Source organism: Anabrus simplex, chromosome 6 (assembly GCF_040414725.1).
Source record: "Anabrus simplex isolate iqAnaSimp1 chromosome 6, ASM4041472v1, whole genome shotgun sequence".
Taxonomy (NCBI): Eukaryota; Metazoa; Arthropoda; class Insecta; order Orthoptera; family Tettigoniidae; genus Anabrus; species Anabrus simplex.
This window is the reverse complement of record NC_090270.1, coordinates 321,835,274-321,858,497: the sequence shown is the minus strand read 5'-3', so window position 1 is coordinate 321,858,497 and position 23,224 is coordinate 321,835,274. Positions and strand designations below refer to the sequence as shown.

Below are 23,224 nucleotides of genomic sequence, written 5' to 3'. Positions count from 1 at the left end.
GTAGTTATACATGACTATAGATATCGTGGTCATAGTTTTGTATGGAATTCGAGCTGCAGAGACATGAATCATCATTTCTATATTTCCACGTGCGTTGGCTGGGATACAAACCGTGGCCACAAGCTAGCAACTATGATTTGATAACTCCCTCTCCCCCACTTTTTGTAAGAAGATTCTTAAACATTGCTTTATCTAATATATCCAAGTACAATTCAATATTTATCATGTAATCTTAATAAATACCTACAAGGGATATTTCCACTTGTTATCATCAGGAGGAAGGTTGAGTGATGGACGAATACCAGAAAATATGGATAGGAAGGAGTTTTTGTTCAGTGGCTTACAGTCGCAGTAACACATAGAATGTGCTTGGCGATGGAAATATGGGATGGTAACGACGGTAGACTTAATTAAGTTACAGCCCCCGTATTTGGCTGGTGTGAAAATGGGAAACCACAGAAACATCTGCAGGGCTGCCCACGTGGGATTCGAACCCCCTACCTCGCGAATGCAACCTCACATCTACGTGAAAGCAACCGCGTAGCCAACTCGTTCGGTGAATGGGAAGATCCATAAGATAGTGATCAACGCAGATAAGTAATCAAAACTTGGCCGATTGCGAGAACATGGGTTGATAATGGATGTGGCAGGGAAGAGAATGGTGAGGTTTGCAACTGGTTGATAGCGCAAGAAGCGAGATAGTGAGAGGAAGGCTAAAAGTGTCAAGAGAAGTCTGAGAGGCTGAGCTCAAATGCCACAAGTACATCAACGAAGGGATCATGGGAGGACACCGGGAATGCTGCTTACAGGGTAGAGGGCGTCCCAGAAGACGATGGATGAAGAGCATTGAAGGAAGCTTGAATCTACACGGACTCATGAAGAATATGGTACATAACAGGACCTTATTGAAAAGGTAAATTCGCATAGGTCTATCACCCGCACCAAATGGGACTATATATATTGAAGACATTTTGGGCTGGGAAGACTTGGGAATAAGAAGAGACATGCTCGACAATGTGGTATGTTTTGAACTGTCAGTAGTGAGTTGGCGTGGAATGACATATTCATAATAGCGACCGTGTTTGTTTGTGATGAAAATGAAAATCCACAGCCCGTTTCCAGTCATTCAACCGGGTCAGAAATGGAGTGAATGAAGACTCTATCTAGTGGCGAGGATAGGAAATGTGCCGGCTACCGAAGTCTGTCGCACTCCTCTGGGGGAATGATAAATGACTGACAGATGAAATTGTATTGGAGAGAGTTGCTGAAATGATGATAGGGAAAGTTAAAAGTTATGAGCCCCTGAGGCAGCTCTCTAGTTAAGTCTATACAAATCGAGTATAGCAACCATCTTGGATGGCAGCCCTTGCCTAAGTCCCTGGCAGTAAGACAAATAGGTTATAAGTTACAAGTTGTTAGCCCCTGTAGTAGCTCCCTAGTTAGGTCTGTACGAATAGAGTATAGCATCCATCTTGGATAGCAGCCCTTGTCTAAGTTATCGAATGCCAGGCTGGTAAAACTAATAGGTCATAACTCATAAGTTACAAGTTGTGAACCCCTGAGGGAGCCCTCTAGTTTTGTATAAACGAATAGAGTATAGCAGCCATCCTGCATAGAAGCCCTTGCCTCGGTTTTCGAATGTCAGTCTGATAAAACTAATAGTTCATAAGTTACTAGTCGCGAGCCCATCAGGAAGCTCTCCAGTTAGGTCTATACGAATAGAGTATAGCAACCATCTTGCATAGCAGCCCTTGTCTCAGTTCTCGAATGTCAGGCTGATAAAACTAAAAGGTTATAAGTTACAAGTTGTTAGCCCCTGAGGCAGCTCTGTAGAGTTCGGCCTATAAGAACAATGTATCACCATTAGCTCCTGGTCCATCTCCTTAATGTTAGTCTCATATAACCAATGTATAGCGGCCATCTTGCCTCGGGTGCCCTAGCACTAGGAAGTTGTACGCGGCCGCCATCTTGCGCATTCCCCCCTAGGCCACCTCCTTAATTCGTATGTATACCGCCTATCCTACCCTGAGACAGCTTTCTCCATAAGAGCCTATGTATAGCCGCCATCTTGCACATTTGGCCCTGGCCCAGCTCCCCAGAGTTAGTCTCATAAGAGCCCGTGTTTAGCCGCCATCTTGCACATTAGCCCCTGGGCCAGCTCCGACCTTTTTTCCCCTACTGATTGAAATAAATTATTAAGGGAAATGTTCGATAAATTTCCAATTTCTTTGATAATATTTAAGAAAAAGCTGAGTAAACAGTCGATAGGGAATCTGCCACGTGGGGGACAGCACTAAATTCAAATCACTTATGGCTGATTGATTGTTGAAGAATAATAATAATACGTACGTCTTGTGGATTTATTTCATGCCGGTTATTTTTACCTCATTAAGATTTATTTGTACTGAATCTACCGGGCGTTTGATGCCATTAGCCTATATACTGACGAGGGAACACATACATGAAATTTGGTAGGAATATTCGTGGGAGGCAGTAGAATGCTAAGGTGAAAACTGCATGTGCCCAGCGCAAGTTTAAAAGCCAAAATTGAACGAATAAATAGTCGTAAAATTAGAAGTGCCGTGGGAGTATCGGGGTGTGGCGGAGAGGTAGGGAGGAGCGAAGCAGCGGAAGTGAACCAACCGGGCTGCATCGAGCTGCGCCGGCAACCAGGCAGCGTATAGTTAGCGCGTTCCCCTTAACTTCCCGATCAGATGTGCAAAACGTAAATATTAAAACAGCACATGAAACAAGTGTACAAAGGGCGATGTTTCAACAACGATGCCAATAAGGCTTGAAAAATTACAATGAGTAACAAGAACTCGGGCGTGAATTTTTGAAACCAATCAATCGAACAACTTGGAAATTTATCGAACATTGCTCTTAATAGATAATTTATTTCAATCCCTTACTCCTTGTCTTATGAATGAATATTTGCCCTAATTTGTCCTTTTGAATTCCAACTTCATCATATTGTGATCTTTCCTACTTTTAAAGACACCACTCAAACTTAATCGTCTACTTGTGTCATTCCACGCCTACTCTCCACTGGTAGCTCGAAACATACCACATAGTCGAGCGTCTCGTCTCCTTACTCCCAAGTCTTCCCAGCCCAAAATCAGCAACATTTTCGTAACACTACTCATCTGTCGGAAGTCATTCAGAACACATCATGCTTCTTTCTTTTGGATCTTTTGCGATTCTCATATCAAGTAATCCTGGTGTGGGTCCCATACACTGGGGTCTCACCAGGGATTATACGCCCTCTCCTTTACATCCTTACTGCAACGCCTAAATACTCTTGTAACCATATGAAGAGATCTATAATCCTTCCTAACAACCTCGTTAATATGTTTACTCCAATGGAGATCACTCCTTATATCAACATTAAGATACTTACAGTGTTCCCCATGAAGTACCCCATCAACACAGTAATTAAAACTGGGGTTGATGACCTAGCTGTTTAGCCCCTTTAAATAACAAACATCATCAACATCAAGTAATTAAAACAGAGGACTCTTCCTGTTGGTGAAACTTACAACATGACATTTCATCCCATCTATATTAGTTTGTTGCCTGTTCTCATTCAGCGAATAATATACGGACGTTAATATTGAATTAATCAATTAAAATAATTGCGTCACGCGTCCTCGGAGATTTCACTCAGCTACGCTGTTAGCTAATAAGACTGTTACTTGCCTGGTTGTGGTACTCGATGCCCATGCTCAGTGTGTTGATAAGGATGGCAAGCAGGATGCCTTGCTGGAAGTACTTGTGCTCCACTAACTTCTTCACCAGGTTGCGGATCCGACGGAGGCAAGAGATGCAACAGTTGGTGACGTACCGCCATGGCACCCGAGAACGAGTCCGCCGCTTGGTGCTGTGTGCCGTCGTGTTGCCACCCTCTATCATCATGGCCCAGTCTCCAGCGCAGGCAGGATCACTGCAGCACACGTCGTGGTCCGGGCTTGCCCAACACTGCTCCTCGCAACACACTGTCTCACCTCCTCCTGCAAAGAGGCAGATCCTGCATTAAAACAGTGGCAGGATTTTATTAATATTATTATGCCCAGTGTGTCAGGTAAATGGTTGAGCAAACCGAAGAGTCATAAAAAAGAAATGTAGGCATAACACTTTGTTTTAAAATCCTATGAGATGAATTTCGAAGATATAGCCCATTGAAATTGAAATTGAATCTAGCAAAGAAGGCAGCTAAGGATAACATGATGGCAAGCATAATTGGTGGTCATACAAATTTTGGTGAAAAATGGAAGGGTATGTATAGGTATTTTAAGGCAGAAACAGGTTCCAAGAAGGACATTCCAGGAATAATTAATGAACAAGGAGAGTGTGTATGTGAGGATCTTCAAAAGGCAGAAGTATTCAGTCAGCAGTATCTAGAGATTGTCGGATACAAGGAAAATGTCCAGATAGAGGAGATGACTAATGCTAAAGAAGTATTAAAATTTACGTATGATAACAATGATATTTACAATAAAATACAAAAGTTGAAAACTAGAAAAACGGTTGGAATTGATAAGATTTCTGGGGATATACTAAAGACAATGGGTTGGGATATAGTACCATATCTGAAGTACTTATTTGATTATTGTTTGGTTGAAGGAGCTATACCAGATGAATGGAGAGTTGCTATAGTAGCCCCTGTATACATAGGAAAGGGTGATAGACATAAAGCTGAAAATTACAGGCCAGTAAGTTTGACATGCGTTGCATGTAAGCTTCGGGAAGGCATTCTTTCTGATTACATTAGACATGTTTGCGAAATTAATAACTGGTTCGATAGAAGGCAATTTGGTTTTAGGAAAGGTTATTCCACTGAAGCTCAACTTGTAGGATTCCTGCAAGATATAGCAGATATTTTGGATTCTGGAGGTCAAATGGACTGTATTGCGATTGACCAGTCTAAAGCATTTGATAGGGTGGATCATGGGAGACTACTAGCTAAAATGAGTGCAATTGGACTAGACAAAAGAGTGACTGAATGGGTTGCTATATTTCTAGAAAATAGATCTCAGAGAATTAGAGTAGGCGAAGATTTATCTGACCCTGTAATAATAAAGGGGGGAATTCCTCAAGACAGTATTATTGGACCTTTATGTTTTCTTATATATATAAATGATTTGAGTAAAGGCGTGGAATCGTATTGCGTAGTTGCTTTACGTCGCACCGACACAGATAGGCCTTATGGCGACGATGAGTCAGGAAAGGGCTTGGAGTGGGAAGGAAGCGGCTGAGGCCTTAATTAAGTACAGTCCCAGCATTCGCCTGGTGTGAAAATGGGAAACCACGTAAAACCAACTTCAGGGCTGCCGATAGTGGGGTTCGAACCTACTATCTCCCGAATACTGGATACTGGCCGCACTTAAGCGACTGCAGCTATCGAGTTCGGTAATGGCGTGGAATCAGAGGTAATGCTTTCTGCGGATGATGTTATTCTCTATAGAGTAATAAATAAGTTACAAGATTGTGAGCAACTGCAAAATGACCTCGATAATGTTGTGCGATGGACAGTAGGCAATGGTTTGATGATGAACGGGGTTAAAAGTCAGGTTTTGAGTTTCACAAATAGGAAAAGTCCTCTTAGTTTTAATTACTGCGTTGATGGGGTGAAAGTTCCTTTTGGGGATCATTGTAAGTATCTGGGTGTTAATATAAGGAAAGATCTTCATTGGGGTAATCACATAAATGGGATTTTAAATAAAGGATACAGATCTCTGCACATGGTTATGAGAGTGTTTGGGGTTGTAGTAAGGATGTAAAGGAGAGGACTTATATGTCTCTGGTAAGACCCCCAACTAGAGTATGGTTCTAGTGTATGGGACCCTCACCAGGATTACTTTATTCAAGAACTGGAGAAAATCCAAAGAAAAGCAGCTCGATTCGTTCTGGGTGATATCCGACAAAAGAGTAGCGTTACAAAAATGTTACAAAGTTTGGGCTGGGAAGAACTGGGAGAAAGGAGATGAGTTGCTCGACTGAGTGGTATGTTCCGAGCTGTCAACGGAGAAATGTCGTGGAATGACATTAGTAGACGAATAAGTTTGAGTGGGGTCTTTAATAGTAGGAAAGATCACAATATGAAGATAAAGTTGGAATACATGAGGACAAATTGAGGCAATGTATTCATTTATAGGAAGGGGAGTTAGGGATTGAAATAACTTACCAAGGGAGATGTTCAATAAATTTCCAATGTCATTGAAATTATTTCAGAAAAGGCTAGGAAAACAACAGATAGGGAATCAGCCACCTGGGCGACTGCGCTAAATGCAGATCAGTATTGATTGATTGATTGATTGATAGATAGATTGATTGATTGATTGTTTGATTGATTGAAATTTCGATGAAAGTGAGGAGTTGCAATGCTTGTAGCCGAGATGTGACACGGACGCGGCTTGGCACGTGCTCGGTCAAGCAGTGGCTCCGCTTGTCTTACTTATTATAGCAAAGGAAGCCTGCAGATGACTCACAACTACAGGAATGGGTTTGCTTTCTCAGGACTGTTTACAGCATGGTCAGATGTAGGTACTGTGCGTCGATGTCAAATTCACTATCTGTTCTCAAACAGCATTCAACGTAGAACGGTCTAAATAAACTGTGCTTACACCCACTATTCTCCTCATATGTTCTGCTTTAAAGGACATTCTGTATAAATACATTTATAATTATGTCTGTACACTTGGCAAATTTGCCTCATACTTTTTCGGAATCAAAAGTCGAAAGGCACTCGTAACCACTACAGGATCAGATACATGCTTCACCCACTCTAATCCTCCGAATTCTATTTTCTTGAAATTTAATGTCCCATTCAATCAATCATTTGTCTAGTTCAATAGTCCTCATTTTCATAACGATCTTGTATAACAATAACCTCAGTATACAGACCAAACTATAGGCCTCCATTTAAAATACCAACACTTATTTATAGAAGTATGATATGGAATACTGACAGGAGACGCTTACAATATCTGCAAACGTACCACCAATGCTGTCTTGGAGATATACTTCGAGTGTAATAGCAGGACCGTCGTTAATTTTTAGGTTTGCATAATACGTTTATCATAGCATTTTAGGGAGTTATGCTAAAATAGAACATAGCCATTATAGCGATATTATAACGATATAGACAAGGAAGACTTTGGGAGTCTTTAAATTTAAATTTTTATTTCTTGTTGAGCGTGAGAGAAATTATTTACCAAGGCATTCCTCTGGACTCTTCCATACCTATAGGTCATATCTTAAAAATACGTTCTTCTGGAATTTATACACACATTATAAAAAGACGTTATACAACAAGAAGTATTCGTCGTTTTGCTACAAACCTCGGCATACAGTTACATCTCAAGTAGTTGGTAAAATGATTAGCGTAGTGATGCCATTAGCTGAGGAGTGTTGCCACCGGAAGGTATGAACGTATTGCCACCCACGGCCTATGTAATGGTTCCCAGAAGCTACTCGCAAGTTATAGAACGCTGCTTCCGGTTGCGGAAACCCGTCAACCACTGGACATGCCTCTACGAGCAAATCGAAGAGATTTCACTCATTTTACAGGTTATCAGAGTTTGAGAGGGATGCATTATTGGATTACACAAAGCTGTATCATCGTATCGGCAAATCACCCGTCACCTAGGTCCTTTGAACAGATTGTCACGGCGTATTGTGACTAGCGTGTACGTGAGGGCACACTCACACGGTAACCGGGCTCAAGACGTCCTCGACTAACCACCAGGAGAGGATCGTTTCATCGTCACAAGTACGAACAGATCCAACTGATACGGTGTCGATCATTCAGGCACATGCAGCACTATAGTTACATAACCTAGGGCCCGGATGTTTATGCAGTAATAGGTTAGAATGCAAACTTCCTGAAGCGAGTAACAAGTATAGTCTACCTTCACAACGACTATGCTACGGGGTTTGCATAAACAATAGGGGTACGGCCATCAAAACCCCTATAATTTATGTTACTCTTGCTACATTGTGGAAGAGCGGGTGGCCGACACTTCGTACTTACCAAATTAGTTTGCAATCTAAGCGGTTACTGCATAAAAATCCTGGCCCTATACATAACTCTGTGTCCACCCAAATCATTTCTACCCGTTTGGGTGCAGAAAATTTAGTCTCAGAGTACCCATTTCAAGCATGCTGCTATTGAAACCACCCATCGTCGTCACCGTTTAGAGTGGTGTCGTGAATTACAAACATGGACTGCTATGGACTTTTTGTGATGAATCCATGTTCTTTTTGTGCACTGATGAAAGCCGTGTACGTACCTGGAGGCCTCATGGTGAGCGCCTCCATCCTGTCTTCGCTCTGGTGTGACACACCGCCCCACTGCTGGTCTACTGGTCTGGGTCGGTCACCCCTTGAAGTGATACGAGGGACATCGATGGCACAACAATATGTGCAGGCCATTCTGCGGCCACATGGACTGCCCTTCATGATAGCGCTCCTAAGGGTCACTTTCCAGCAGGATAATGCTCGGCCGCACACAGCGCGGATATCACACGAGTCCGTTCGTAACACTGCCACACTTCTGTGGCTTGCACGATTTTCCATCGAACACGTGTGGACAACTTCAACAGCCTAGGACTTTACACGATCTACAGGACCGATTGAGGCGGACCCACAAGCCACGTGAATCAAGCTTTCAGTTTTCCATAATGAACCATCCTTCTGCTCTGATATTGTAATTACTTGCTTATATTAACGTTGAGATTACCTGTATTAACTTACATGCAATTCTAACAACTCCTTATCGATACGTAGTCTCTATTGACAATGAATGTATGTTTACTTCTTTTGTGGGAGTCACGAGCACAACAGTAAATATTAGTCTTATCAGGTGGTCTGAAAGCGTTATTCTACTTACCTCCCTTTGTGAGCGACGAGAAGAAGGAGTCGAGAGCGAGTTGGCCAGTGGGAAGGGCGGCACTCAGGGCCCCACTAAGAGCGAGCAGTTCCTGGCAGGTCATAGCTTCAGGACCCACCATAGAGCTGTTAAGCGCGCTGCAATCTACAGCCTGTAAATATAGCGGACACAAGGCTTATTAAGCTACTCTTGAGGGAAGTATGTACCGTGATTGTGGTTCGAAATTTATTAAAAAAGTATATGAGCCAACAACTAATTCCATTAAAGTTAGCTGAAACAGCAAGGACATCTAACACGGACTTGCGGTAGCATTTTCAGCAGTAATGGGAAGTGTAGAATAAAAAAAAAGGAACTGGGCTCGATTACAGTTAGTTCAGAAATACATTATTCAATTAGGATTGTAAATTACTTTTTCAACAAAAGAATAATCAGTAAAATTACAATTACAATTACTTTACAAAATGTTAGTCTTAAGGAAATCACTGTTTTTCGCCTAGGACTTGCAAGGAAAAGGAATATATTACTTCATTTCGTGTGTGTAGGTTTTTTTCTTAGCGCAGAGACATTGTGGTGATCATCACAAGGCGAGACTAAACATGCTATTTTTGAATTTTATAAATGATATTTTTACGAAATTTTTTATTTTAGTTAATTAGTTTTAGCATTTGAAATTTATTTTGAAAATAAGTTAATTTTTTCTGAAAATTGCCATCGCTAGTCCTCCACATCTTAAGGGGAAAGTACATCTTTGTATTTACTGAAAAGACACCTTACAGGCACACTTGAAGGAATAACTGTGTTTGATTTCAAGAAATTCGTTGGAATTTCTTTCGAAGTACTGGACAGGTAACAAAGTACCTCATCCTGAACTGGTGAAGCTGCTGGTTCTACTGCAGTAAAACTGATAAATTTATCTTCATCATAATTTATTTTTTAAGGTTTCTGCTTCCATGCGATGTACGTCAGTTACTAGAAGGTAACGATTACAATTTCATTTCAACAAGTAAATTACAAGCAAAAGTTACATTTTGTAACAAGTTACGATTACAAGTAAAAATGACTGGGAATGTAATCGTTACAAGTAATTCCGATCACCTGCCTATTGTCGGCAGATTTACTAGCACGTAAAACAACTCCTTCGGGTGAAAACTCAGGCACCTCGGCATCTCTGGGGACTGTCAAAAAGTAGTTAGTGGGACGTAAAATATTATTATTATTATTATTATTATTATTATTATTATTATTATTATTATTATTATTATTATTATTATTATTACAGTATTATTGAAAATGAAAACCTATAACCTGTTTTCCAGTCAGTGACCGGGTCAGGGATGGAATGAATGAAGCCCCCAATTTGTGGCGAAGATAGGGAATGTGCCGGCTGCCGAGGCCTGTCGCAGTCCTCTGGGGCAATGATTAATGACTGACAGATGATATGAAATGATAGTGGAGAGTGCAGCTGGAATGAAAGATCACAGGGAAAACGGGAGTACCCGCAGAAAAGCCTGTCCCGCCTCTACTTTGTCCAGCACAAATCTCACATGGAGTGCCCGGGATTTGAACCGCGGTATCCAGCGATGAGAGGCCGACGCGCTGCCGCCTGAGCCACGGAGGCTAAAGGATGCGGGATATAATTTTTTTTCAAATTATGACCAACTCTCTAATGCTCATATGCCTAGGTATCACGTAATGCAAAGCAAAGCAAAGCAAAGCGAAGTCATCTCGGTACAGGCCATGAAGGCCCTTGGAGGGGTGGAAGGTAAAGGCCCCCACTATCCGTAACCTCGGCACTTGATGGGGTAGAGCGGTTAGCTCTACGCCCGGCCACCTTTGCCCTCAGGAATTAACCTGGTACTTATTTTTGGTGTAGGTTGAGTGAACCTCAGGGCCATGTGCACCTCCGGAAGTGGAAATCTCGTTTCTTAAATTTTACGACCTCCTGACGGGGATTCGAACCCACGTCCTTCCGGGTGAAACGAGCACGCGTTTACCGCCTCGGCCAGGCATCCCCTAGGTATCATGTAATGGGCTGCAGGAAATGAACGCAACCGGCCAGCACATTTGCTAAAGACTGATAAAATGTAAAATCTAATGACGTAAAGTGTAAGATGTATGTACATAATGTTTTCAATACTATATTATATATAGTTTGAAGAAAATAAAACGATATCACTTGCCATTGCGGTGTTGCTAAATCTGCTGGTGGATTATGATCGGCTTGAGAGCACCAATCGAATAAAAAACTTCTCCAGGGGTGGGATTTAAACACGGATCTCCAAGCTAAGAAGATAGCGCCATAGCAAGAACGCTACGGTGACACAGGCTAAAATCCACAGTGTGCTGTGTTTGATGGTGATTTCTCGGTATTGGTAGCTGCTAGGCGATTGGTCATTTACAAGAATGTTCATTAAGAAGCCATGCGACATGCATACATTGGACTTGGACTCGCATATCACAGCAAGCCTTATTCGATCGATGCTCTCAAGCCGATCTTAAGCGAGTGTAGATTTAGCAACACCGCCCATTTGAATTCGCCCGCGAAGCGATCTGATTGGCTAACTTCAGCAGCTGATGAAAAGATAAACGACGCGGGATATCACATAATTTTTTGAGATCATGACTTGGTCATGTTACTATCAAAAATGTCCCCATTTCCCGGACCAGCAAGGTAAATATTTAGGCTTAACAAATGAAAAAAGTCTTAGAAAAGACATATAGAACAGGCCCTACATCGTGCGTGGGCAAGGGTGGCTTATCTGAGGGCGCTAATTTATAATAAATACATCTCAAATAACATCAAGAGAAATTTATATTTAGTGTGCATCACTGTGATCGAATTTCAGTTGAATTGGTGTGACATGCTACAGAAATATTCTGTTAATTATAAATACCTAAATACATTTTGGTCAAAGTTACTGGTAAATTTATAAATATTTAACATTATTTATTTCCTGTTAAAATATTCAATCTTATTTGGGAACATGCTTATCACAAAATTATAACAGTTTTAACATTATTTTTATCGAAATATGATTTTTGAGGAATTTAATTTAACTTACAGGTATCTACATAATACGATTATGTATTATTTCATTCAGGTAAATTTGACATCGCGTGTCAGCACTTAAAGGTTCACAGAGGGAGTTCTCATGCTGCTCGAAGTCAGAATCTACAAAATAGCTGCAACTACTTGAAAATATTGCCAATATTTTCACAGCATACTTAACCACATTATTATTAAAACTCCTCATAACCGAGGATAAATCGACAGTTTGTAAATGAATACGAAGTATCGAGGCAGATTGAGTAATTTTCAAGAAATTATTTTCATTGTCAATTAAAATTCTGAATGTCATAAAATAGTTTATTATACAGAGCGATATAATTGTATAGAATACTGTTTATTTCAAAGGAATACAAACGCGTAAGGTTTCATAATTCTAGCTCAACTCGTTTCTGAAATATACAATTAATATTTGCCACTGACTCGCTTCATGTATGCACTTCCAGTTGGGAAGTAGATCTGATTACGTGAAAGTCTACCTGAAGAGAGAGGTCCATTGGATTTCCGTTTGCTAATGACTTTCCAACAGAAGTAATATATATCCTGGACATCTTACAAAAAAAGGATGTAAAATGTATATGTATTTGCCGACGGACCTAAACTCAAACGTGGGTATGTGACAGGAATAGCCTTTCGTTATCGGAATGGTCAAACACTCTAACGATGCCCTGCAACGTTACAGCTGTCCGAGCAGTTCCAGACAGAAGCATTAATACACATAGCTGCCACCACGAAGGCTGTGGCGAGACAGAAACTTCTCCTCATATACAGGACGACTACTGCTGCTATTACTTCTATTACTAGTACTACTATTAAATGTTTTAATTCCACCCTTGAAAGGGAAGGCGGGCTTCCTAGACGGTGACACCGCCTCTCTGGCCATGAGGTTTGTATCGGAGAAGAAGTGTGTGCTGAAGGTGAGAGGGTGGGCGGCCGAGGCCTATACTAGGAACTGTCCACCATTCTGCTTAGTAGAGCAGAATGGAAAATCACGGAAAGCCATTCTCAGAACAGCCGACAGTGGGGACCAACGCTTCTACGGTAGAGCCGTGGTTACCCCTCCTCTGCTTGGTTGGCCGGTCGGAGTGCAGAGCTGTCAGACCACGGACCAGCCGTGGCCACTTGCGGGCCAAGCACAGGGCGAGTCCCGCCAGAGTTGCCGTCCATGCCGCATAGAGCATGTCGGTAAATGAGACCACGGTCACCGCCGCCCGCTGTTTCCCGTAAGCACTTAGAAAACCCATCAACTTCAGTGAATGGATAATTAGATTGAAAAACAGATTTAAAGAACAGAGACTTAACCTATTACAACAAGCGATGAAAATGCTCTTCCCCGGCTTGAAGAAAACTTTTACGCTGTGATTGTTTTTCTTCGTGTGGCTATTTCTAGCCGAGTGCAGCATTTGTAAGGCATCTGCCATGTGTAGGTAACTACGGGTTATTGTGGTGTAGGATAGTGTTACGTGGTGTGTGTGAGTTGCAGGGATGTTGGGGACAGCACAAACACCCAACCCCCGGGCCATTGGAATTAACCAACGAATGTAAAAAAAGTCCCGACCCGGGCGGGAATCAAACCCGGGACCCTCTGAACCGAAGGCCAGTACGCTGGCCATTCAGCCAACGAGTCGGATATAACCTGTGCTGATATTACGGTTCATTCTCTGCAATTTAGCCACGTGAATCTTCAAAATTTCTGTGTGAGTTGCATTAAAAAATCTAACACACCCGAAAGTACGCTGTCCAACATTCAATTCAGAAGCCATGAAAGGTACTGAACCGATCAATTACTTTTGCATACGAAGCAATTATTTTGTCCGCTGTACAGAAGCTTATCGCAGACTAGTTGACACCATGCCATCAACTGGGCGAGCTATATGGGTAAGGCGGCTATTGCTTCATCCACTTGCCCGACACGGCCCAAGTAATGACCGGCAACTTCACTGGGGATCGCAATGTATTAGATTTCTTCGCGAAAGGTGAAATGCTAAGAACTACACATTACATAGTGCGGTAATGCATTCGAAAAAATGGCTAATGTTTGTTTTTTATGTATTTATTTATCTTATTAAACTGCCTATAATGATTTTAGAATCTGGCTCAGATTAGAGAGTGATATTGTTACAGTCAATCATTATCACTCTACGGCCTACGTGTTAGACTCGACGGTTCTGTTTGAGTCGTGCATAGAACAGGCAAAGACGGCTGATGCGAAGGAGATATACGAGCCACCCCTACAGAGCTGCCAGCCAGCATTACAAAATCCCATTAAATAAGCGGAAAATTCATGGCTTACTCTTCGGGGCCAGAGATGGCATAAGTAAGTTCGTCAGGGCCTCTCACGGTGCATGCGGCAGTGCACGGCACGGCGCAAGGTGCAGGAGATGACTTCACTAGGTAGACCAGAGTGCAAACCACCACTCCACTTTCCCTACATCTCTCTCACCCGTTCGGCCTGTCTCCGCCTTCTTCACCTTTCCCACTGATTTTCCCCTCACTTGGAAATGTTTCTGTGCGGTAAGCGGAGACACTCAGTTGTATGGGAGAATGTTACCGGTGTAAAAATTCGTCTTTCAATATGGTTTGAGCAGACAATTGTCTTCTCTAGCTCTTCTTTTCCTTTTTCTTTGCAATTATAGCAGTAATATCTGGAACAACGGATCGGCTGACAGCAATTCTGAGAGCGTTCTTTAAATTACGATCAGAAATACTCGCACGCAATCTAATTTTCGTACAACTCAAAACAGAAAAAAACATTTGACATATGTATGTGGAACCATGAACTTAGCTGATTCTCGATGCAGCTTAGAAAAATTTTCCTTCGACAAATTTTCGTAGAATTCTAGCAAAGCCTTTGTATTGAAAAATATATCTTTTTGATGATCACGTAATTATTGTCCCACAGATTAAGCATTTGGCTTCATCGCCACGACTGAGAAACAAATACGAAAGTTCCCAGTTCGATTGAAATAGACTTTCGGAATTATTTGCTTCCTTCGAAACAGGTTGCTCCATTATTATGTTGTTGTCTTGCGCTTATGTATTTCACTGATAAACAAGCCGTCTACCACCGAACGCTTCGTCGCTCTCAACACACTACACCATCCGAGTCAAGCCGAGTTGCACGGAGCCCTTGCGCCTCAGTTTGCACGCGTGAGATTTTGGGAGTTTGAGAGGCCCTGGTCTACAAGATACTCATGGAAATAGGTCCCCCTGTCAACGTCCTCAGCAGCATGATCTTAGATAGAATAAAAAGCACGTTATGTATCTCCTTCTCTACTTTCAGCTCTCATTCAGCCCATCAGTTGATCAACTATGCTTGGACTCAGTAATACGAGGGCTGTCAATAAAGTAGTGGCAATATAGATAGAACGCAATATTTAATGAACTAACTCGTGGAGTTTCATTATATTACTTTAATGTAGTCACCTGTAAAGTCTATTACCTTTTACCGGGAAGCCGTTGGGAACCGTTGATGAGAGCGACGGATGGTTCCTGTTTTAATGCAACGCTCTTTTTTTTTTGCTAGGGGTTTTACGTCGCACCGACACAGATAGGTCTTATGGCGACGATAGGATAGGAAAGGCCTAGGAGTTGGAAGGAAGCAGCCGTGGCCTTAATTAAGGTACAGCCCCAGCATTTGCCTGGTCTGAAAATGGGAAACCACGGAAAACCATCTTCAGGGCTGCCGATAGTGGGATTCGAACCTACTATCTCCCGGATGCAAGCTCACAGCCGCGCGCCTCTACGCGCACGGCCAACTCTCCCGGTAACGCTCAAACCATTGTAAATTGTACAATTAAATCATCTGAATTATTTGAGGTATGTGTGAATTTGTGCATGAACATGCTGTATTTACAATTCGAAGAGAATAGTTAGTAATTGGACTGCTCAATCTACTTTAGTCTTCTTCTGCTTAATCAGTTTACCCTCCAGGGTTGGCTTTTTTCCCCGGACTCAGCGAGGCATCCCACCTCTTCCGCCTCAAGGCAGTGTCCTGGAGCGTGAAACATTGGGTCAGGCGATACAACTGGGGAGAATGACCAGTACATCTCCCAGGCAGCCTCACCTGCTATGCTGACCAGGGGCCTTGTGGGGGGATGGGAAGATTGGACGGGATAGACAAAGAAGAGGGAAGGAAGTGGCCGTGACCTTAAGTTAGGTACCACCCCGGCATTTGCCTGGAGGAGAAGTGTGAAACCACGGAAAACCACTTCCAGGATGGCTGAGGTGAGTATCGAACCCACCTCTAATCATTTGACCTTCCCAGGCTGAGTACACCACTTTTCAAATTTCGTGGCCGAGCCGGGAATCGAACCCGGGCCTCCAGGGGTGGCAGATCACACTAACCACTACACCACAGAGGCGGACTCAATCTACTTTTGATACAGTGTAAAACTTTGAAATGCTTAAGATACGTATGACTTTGTGTATGCCGGTTTTGTAAAGTTAAGCTAGTAGGTAGCTCTTTAGGTATATTTATTTGCTAGTGGCTTTACATCGTACCGACACAGATTTTTTTTTTTTGCTGTTGGCATGACGTCGCACCGACACAGATAGGTCTTATGGCAACGATGGGATAGGAAAGGCCTAGGAGTTGGAAGAAAGTGGCCGTGGGCTTAATTAAGGTACAGCCCCAGATTTGCGTGGTGTGAAAATGAGAAATCACGGAAAACCATCTTCAGGGCTGCCGATAGTGGGATTCGAACCCGCTATCTCTCGGATGCAAGCTCACAGCCGCGTGCCATGTAGTAAGCTCAACCTATAGTATTGTAAGCCGTAGTGTTAAGCACTGGAAACACTTAAGTTGTGTGTTAATTTGTATATGATGATGCTGGATTTAAGATGATAAACTAGTAGTATTTCTTGTAATACTTTCTTTCTATGGAATTGCTCGCTGTACTCTTGTTGTTATTGGGTAATTATATTTCAACTTTACTTTGTTATCACACTAAAGTAAGTGATCATTGCGATCGGGATATTTCCCAATTGCGATGTGTTTGTTAATAATAATAATAATAATAATAATAATAATAATAATAATAATAATAATAATAATAATAATAATAATAATAAACATCCGCAGTCACATTCCGACCCTCACGAAAAGCCTTGACCCATCGTGCAACCGTCCTATACGGTAATGTCTTCTCGCCACAGGCTTTACGTAATCCTCCATAACATTCTGATGCATTTTTGCCACGATCAACCTCGATTTTAATCCACGAACGAACGCTGATCACTTTTGAAAACATGCTTTAGAGAGGGGAAATCGACACTCTTCACTTCAACGCCACCCAAACGGCAACAACACTCCCAACTGCATGCCCGTCAAATGCACACTATACATGGACAATAGCGCCACCTGGCGGTTCCCATGTCCTATTTGCGCATGCCTGATCTGCGAGTGTCTGGACTACGTTGCTGCTAGATTATTTACAGCTTTCGTACTTATTGACGCGTTAAGATGATTTAATATCGAATAGTAACCATTTAATATTGCGTTAATTCTATGTTTCGTATTTTAGACGGTCACCTGCAACTCCAGGCAGATGAAAATTAAATGCATTTCTCTCAATGGATTTCAATGTCGGAACCATATTGGCAATTGAGTAGAACCATGATTTTTTTCATTTCTCACAATATTTATGTGGGGACACTCTTTTAAGTTGCTGTTTGGAGGAGGGTCTTACACTCTATACAACGCCAAAGCCATATGAATTAGTTAGGCGTAACTTTAGGATTATATGAGCGAAAGTAATCGAAACATTTGGAATATCTTTCCAGCCTCGTTACAGGCATCCATTTAATGTTTCAGTAACTGAACCGTCGTCAGTCGTAATGAGCTACACAACTCAAAATAGACCGCCAAGAGATTTTCAGTGATGGTTGAGCACTACCCCAATGAATACGTGGATTAATTTTTGAATCACTTGATATTGTAAATGCGGGAATACACTGAAATCGTAACTAAACATACTGATTTTTTCTTCAACGTGAAAATTGGATTGCTATGATTTGTCGGATAAAATGCAGACTAGCACAAGCAAGGAAGAGCTTTCTTAAGAAAAGAAATTTGCTTACCTCAAACATTTATATAGGTGTTAGAAAGATGTTTTTGAAGACTTTTGTGTGGAGCGTGGCATTGTATGGAAGTGAAACATGGACGATAACTAGCTCAGAAAGAAAGAGAATAGAAGCTTTTGAAATGTGGTGTTAGAGAAGAATGCTGAAGGTGAGGTGGATAGATCGAATCACGAATGAAGAGATACTGAATCGAAATGGTGGGAGGAGATCGATCTGGCTAAATTTGACGAAAAGAAGAGATAGAATGATAGGGCACATCTTAAGACACCCAGGACTTGTTCAGTTGGTGTTTGAAGGAAGTGTAGGTGGTAAGAACGGTAGGGGTAGATCAAGGCATGAATATAACAAGCAGATTAGAGCAGATAGGATGCAATAGTTACGGAGAAATGAAAAGATTAGCACAGGATAGGGTGGCATGGAGAGCTGCCTCAAACCAGTCTATGGACTGATGACTCAAACAACAACAACATGATTTGTCGGATGAATAGAACCTATCATTATAGGCAGTGTATTAAATAAATAAATAAATAAATAAATAAATAAATAAATAAATAAATAAATAAATAAATAAATAAATAAATAAATAAATAAATATACCGAGAAAGTATGCAGGAGTACTGAGCAAACGTAAAAAAAAGCAATCGAAATAACGTGGCCCCTACCTGGCCAAAACGGATTTAAAAAAGTGATAATGCTGTACCTAGGACTGATAGCTGAGTTAAATTTATTGACACTGCTTTCTCATAAATGCGACCACGGTTCGACTTTCAGACAATGCATATAGGATGTTTGAAATGAAAAATCAAATCCCAAGTGGCTTAGATTGCATGCAAAAGTCACGAAATCAATAGTAAGTTACAACTACGAGCTTACTGTATTTGCGTTAATAATGTATTAAACAGTGTATGCCGAAGCAAAGTCTTGTGAATTTACATTATATGGAGGAATTATACACCCGCTTTGCCGTCCCGTTTTCTTCACCAGCTTGTGCCACTGTATTCATAACTTTGATCGGCGGTTTTAGAGGTTGAAGGTAGCTTTCTCAATTGAAGGTGAATAAATCGTGGAGGAATTTTTTTTCAGCGTTTGCATCTAAAAAGTCACGCTGTTTCTTTTATTTGGTGACACATGCCACACAACGTGCTTGTGTGTAAGTTGACGTGCGGAATGTTGCACTGTGCAAGAGTGACAAACGGTGCAAACTAGGTGCTACCACCAGCACCCAACGGTGCCGTACAGCAACATAAGAAATGCTACCAACCAAGAGAGGATCATCCAATGAGGGTGCTCCATTGTCTGACATCTCATCGCTAGTGGGGCTTGTTGCACTTTCTGACACTCTCTCCAGACGTATACCAGGGAGATACCTTGAAATAATACCATGGTAGCTTGCTTTGCTACCACCCAGTCTCTACATCAAGAACATAGAGAAAAAAATACATTGTAAATCTGAGAATGAAAATATACAGGTTGTCCACGAAATACGTTCCAATAATTACAGAGGGTGCAGCACGCAACAAACGAAAGAGAAAATGTCCATTAATTACCGCCAATGATTACAGTGCCTTTGATGTACTCTTCACAACATATCCTCGACGTGACCGCCATCTATTGTAATGCAGGCTTCCGCCCTACACCGCACTGAATCACGAATTCATTGGAACACCTGTGGCTAGCATCACAGGCACTGGACACGCGTTCCCGTAGTGTATCCATATCATTTATGAGGATAGCATACACCATGTCTCGAGGGCCAAAGATCTAAAAGGTTAAGTTCAGGTGAACGGGCAGGCCAAGATATTGATGCTCCGCCAACAATCCATCGCCCTTGGAAGAACCGTGTTAGGCGTTGCCTAACGCTACGATGAAAAGGGGCGGTGACCCATAATTCGTGAATCACACCTGCAGCCGTTTACGACCAATGATTAGGTAGGAATGTATTTCTATCTTTTGTAACATACGTCCCTCAATAAATTATTGCAACATCGTGTTCATTGATGTTAGTGGTAGAGGGCCGTAACTCCGAACATGCTGGGTTTGCGACCTATGTTTATAGGACCTTTCTCCCTTCGTTTGTTACGTGCTGCCTCCTCTACATATATTGGAACCTTTCTCAAGGGCACCCTGTATAGGAGAACCATTTGGTCAGTTATTTCCTTCAATTAATCAAAATAAATATACTATGTCTATTACTTTTAACTAAATATTATGGTTAAGTGCTCATGGTATCAAAAAGTGTATTACTACACACTAGAATGTGCATTTCTTTCTTCAGTGCAATAATGTTTCCTGATCTCACAGGGCTCGGATTTCTGTATCATGTCATATTTTTACCTTAGTCTCTTTTTACAACCTTAGGCTGAATTATACACATTCCAGCTTTTATGAACTCGATAACTCTCTTTTTATTGCTCATATAATATTTTACTATATTCTGTAATTATTTTACCAAATAAATGGTACAAAGGCTTAAACACAGTGCTCCTAAATATGTGAGAAGTGATCATGGAAGGAATGTTTCGCCCCCCAAACAAACAAAAATGTCTCTGTAAATTTTACCTTTCTCCCGTCCGGCTTCGTGGCTAAATAGTTAGCGTGTTAACCTTTGATCCCGGGTTCGATTCCAGGCAGGGTTGGGATTTTAACCTTCATCGGTTAATTCCGATGGCTCGGGGGCTGGTTGTATGTGTGTGACGTCTTCATCATTAGAATTCATCACAGGTAGGGCCACATCTTCATAGACGCGCAGCTCTCTTATACAGCTCGAAATACTTGCACCATGCCTCTTCGGAGGCCACACGTCCACACGCCATTAATTACCTTCTTCCCCACGTTAGAAAAAGGAATGTCACTAGGGTTTCCTCTTCAAACAGGAAACGGACTGCATTTAGAATTTTTAAGGGGTCTTCCTGTAATTGCATGAAAGCGAACATATTTGTTCAGCTTTCGAAACTCACGCCATAAACTCACGAACTACAGTCTGCGCACTTCAGTTGAGCATGTGCTGCACTGTCCATTCAACAGCGGTAGCTGCGTGTTTGTTCTGGGATTTTAATCTCTCAATAATTGTAATACGATAAACAATTTTTTTTCCAAGAGAACGCGACACATTTCAAGTGAATAAACACAATTAATATGAAAGCAATTATGCAACTTCAAAAATTTTCTCAATCACAATACTTTATTAAATTTTCATTTCTATATCATTTCATTTACGACCCATGAATTTTACAAGACAAATTTATTTAACAGTTTGAACATTCTTGTATTAAGATATTTCCTCCATTATACCAATAAAATTACCCTTTAATGGCTACCCTAGTTATATTTTGGACAACCCACATGATGTCCATATAATGAATAATCTTTTATATGTGAAAATAAAACCTTATTCAAATTTCTATCTCTAAGGATAAATGAAATATAAGCTTCAGAAGTTACGAAAAATAACGAAATATCCACAGCCTCTTCCCTGTCATTTGACTGGTTCAGGGATAGAATGAATGAAGTCCCCATCTACCGGTGAGGATAGGAATTGTGCCAGCTGCCGAAGTCTGTCGCACTCCACTAGGGCAATGATTAATGCCTGACAGATAAAATGAAATGATACTAGAGAATTTTGCTCTCCAGCAAAATCGGAGTACCCGGAGAAAAACCTCTCCCACCTTCACTTTGTCCACCACAAATTTCACATGGAGTGACCGGGATCTGAACCATAGTACCCAGCGGTAAGAGGCCGGCGCGCTGCTGCCTGAGCTAAGGAGCCTTTCACGAAAAATAATATCATACGATAATTTTAACGACTCTTTCTGTGAACGTTATTATAGTTAGAACAATTTTTTATTTTATATAATATTGATTTTGACGATTTTCTTAGGATATTTTAAAATTTTTGAAGTTTACAATATCCAAGTTCTCTTTTTGAAGATTTTTGTCCGAATTAATGTGGATTGTCCCATACGCCAGTTGTGGCAGTGCTAACTGTCCTTTGCAACTGGCATACAACAGCAAAGTGTGGATTCATCTTAAGGACAGATTTGCCTGGTCTAGTGAAACTGGTCACGGAGAAAAGGGGGAATTGATATTTGAAAAATAAATATAATTACTGGAGCAGGAAAGATCAGGCATTTATTTTGGCTACAGTAGACAGGCAAACAAGCCCTTAAAATTTATGAATTAGGTAGTGAAATAACAAGGATAGATATTTAAAAATGACGAAAATGGGCACTATAGTAATAACAATGGATTAATGTGGGCTACTTCATATATATATCTGCATCACATTTCAGCACTTCATCTTATATAACAGGTACGGTCCGGCAACCCTCTCTACCAGTTGGCTTGTGGAGTGACATTTTCAGGAGAGATTTGTGTAATAAGACAATATTGTTTGTGCCAATGCTCTTTTTTATTTATTGCATAATATAATATAATATAATATAATATAATATAATATAATATAATATAATATAATATAATATAATATAATATAATATAATATAATATAATATAATATAATATAATATAATATAATATAATATAATACATTGGAATTATGTTCTATTTTATTTCCACTGATTAGCTTCAGTATGTAAATAAAAGCTGAAAATATCCAAAAAACAATTCAAAACAGACAAAAACAGGCATTAAACTTTCAAATAGGCAACGGAAGATAAACAAAACCCACTTTTCCTTTTGTGAAATTCAAATGTTCATAAATATGTTTCACGGTCATGGCCATCCATCAACGGCAGCTAATTTTAGATGGCAACCAGCCATAAGACATAGCTTGCATGGTTGCTAGGTAACATTGTTTGACCATCCATCCATACCTTGCATCACTTTCTGCACGGTTGCTATGGTTACACTCATACCACACATTTTATAGCGTCACGTTTTAAAGTTTTTTGGACGATTCCCCAACCGAAATACTTATTTATGTCAATAGGAGAAAATGCAAAATAAAATAATACTGGTCGTACAGTTCCCAAACGTATGGAAGTATATTTATCTATATTTTACACTTCGATATATCCATCCAGATAAAAAAATCAATTTCGCTATCTCCCGAGCTCTGATAATTAATCTGTATTTCTTCTGAGAGAAGTGGTTAAAATATAATACATGAGAGAAATGTGTATAATTTCGAATATTGACTGAAACCCTGCTATGTTTATAAAATC

General features: G+C 40.9%; 1 protein-coding gene across 1 annotated transcript in view; it reads right to left on the bottom strand.

The window, feature by feature from the left end:
* The window catches only part of Ca-alpha1T (Ca[2+]-channel protein alpha[[1]] subunit T), a 614,336-nt gene that overhangs the window by 289,243 nt on the left and 301,869 nt on the right, over positions 1 to 23,224 (bottom strand). Inside the window, exons 12-13 of the mRNA XM_068228299.1 lie at positions 8,891 to 9,041; positions 3,700 to 4,007 (exon numbers count right to left, since the gene is read on the bottom strand). Of these exons, the coding sequence (XP_068084400.1) occupies positions 3,700 to 4,007; positions 8,891 to 9,041 (459 nt within the window). The remainder of the gene's footprint in view (positions 1 to 3,699; positions 4,008 to 8,890; positions 9,042 to 23,224) is intronic.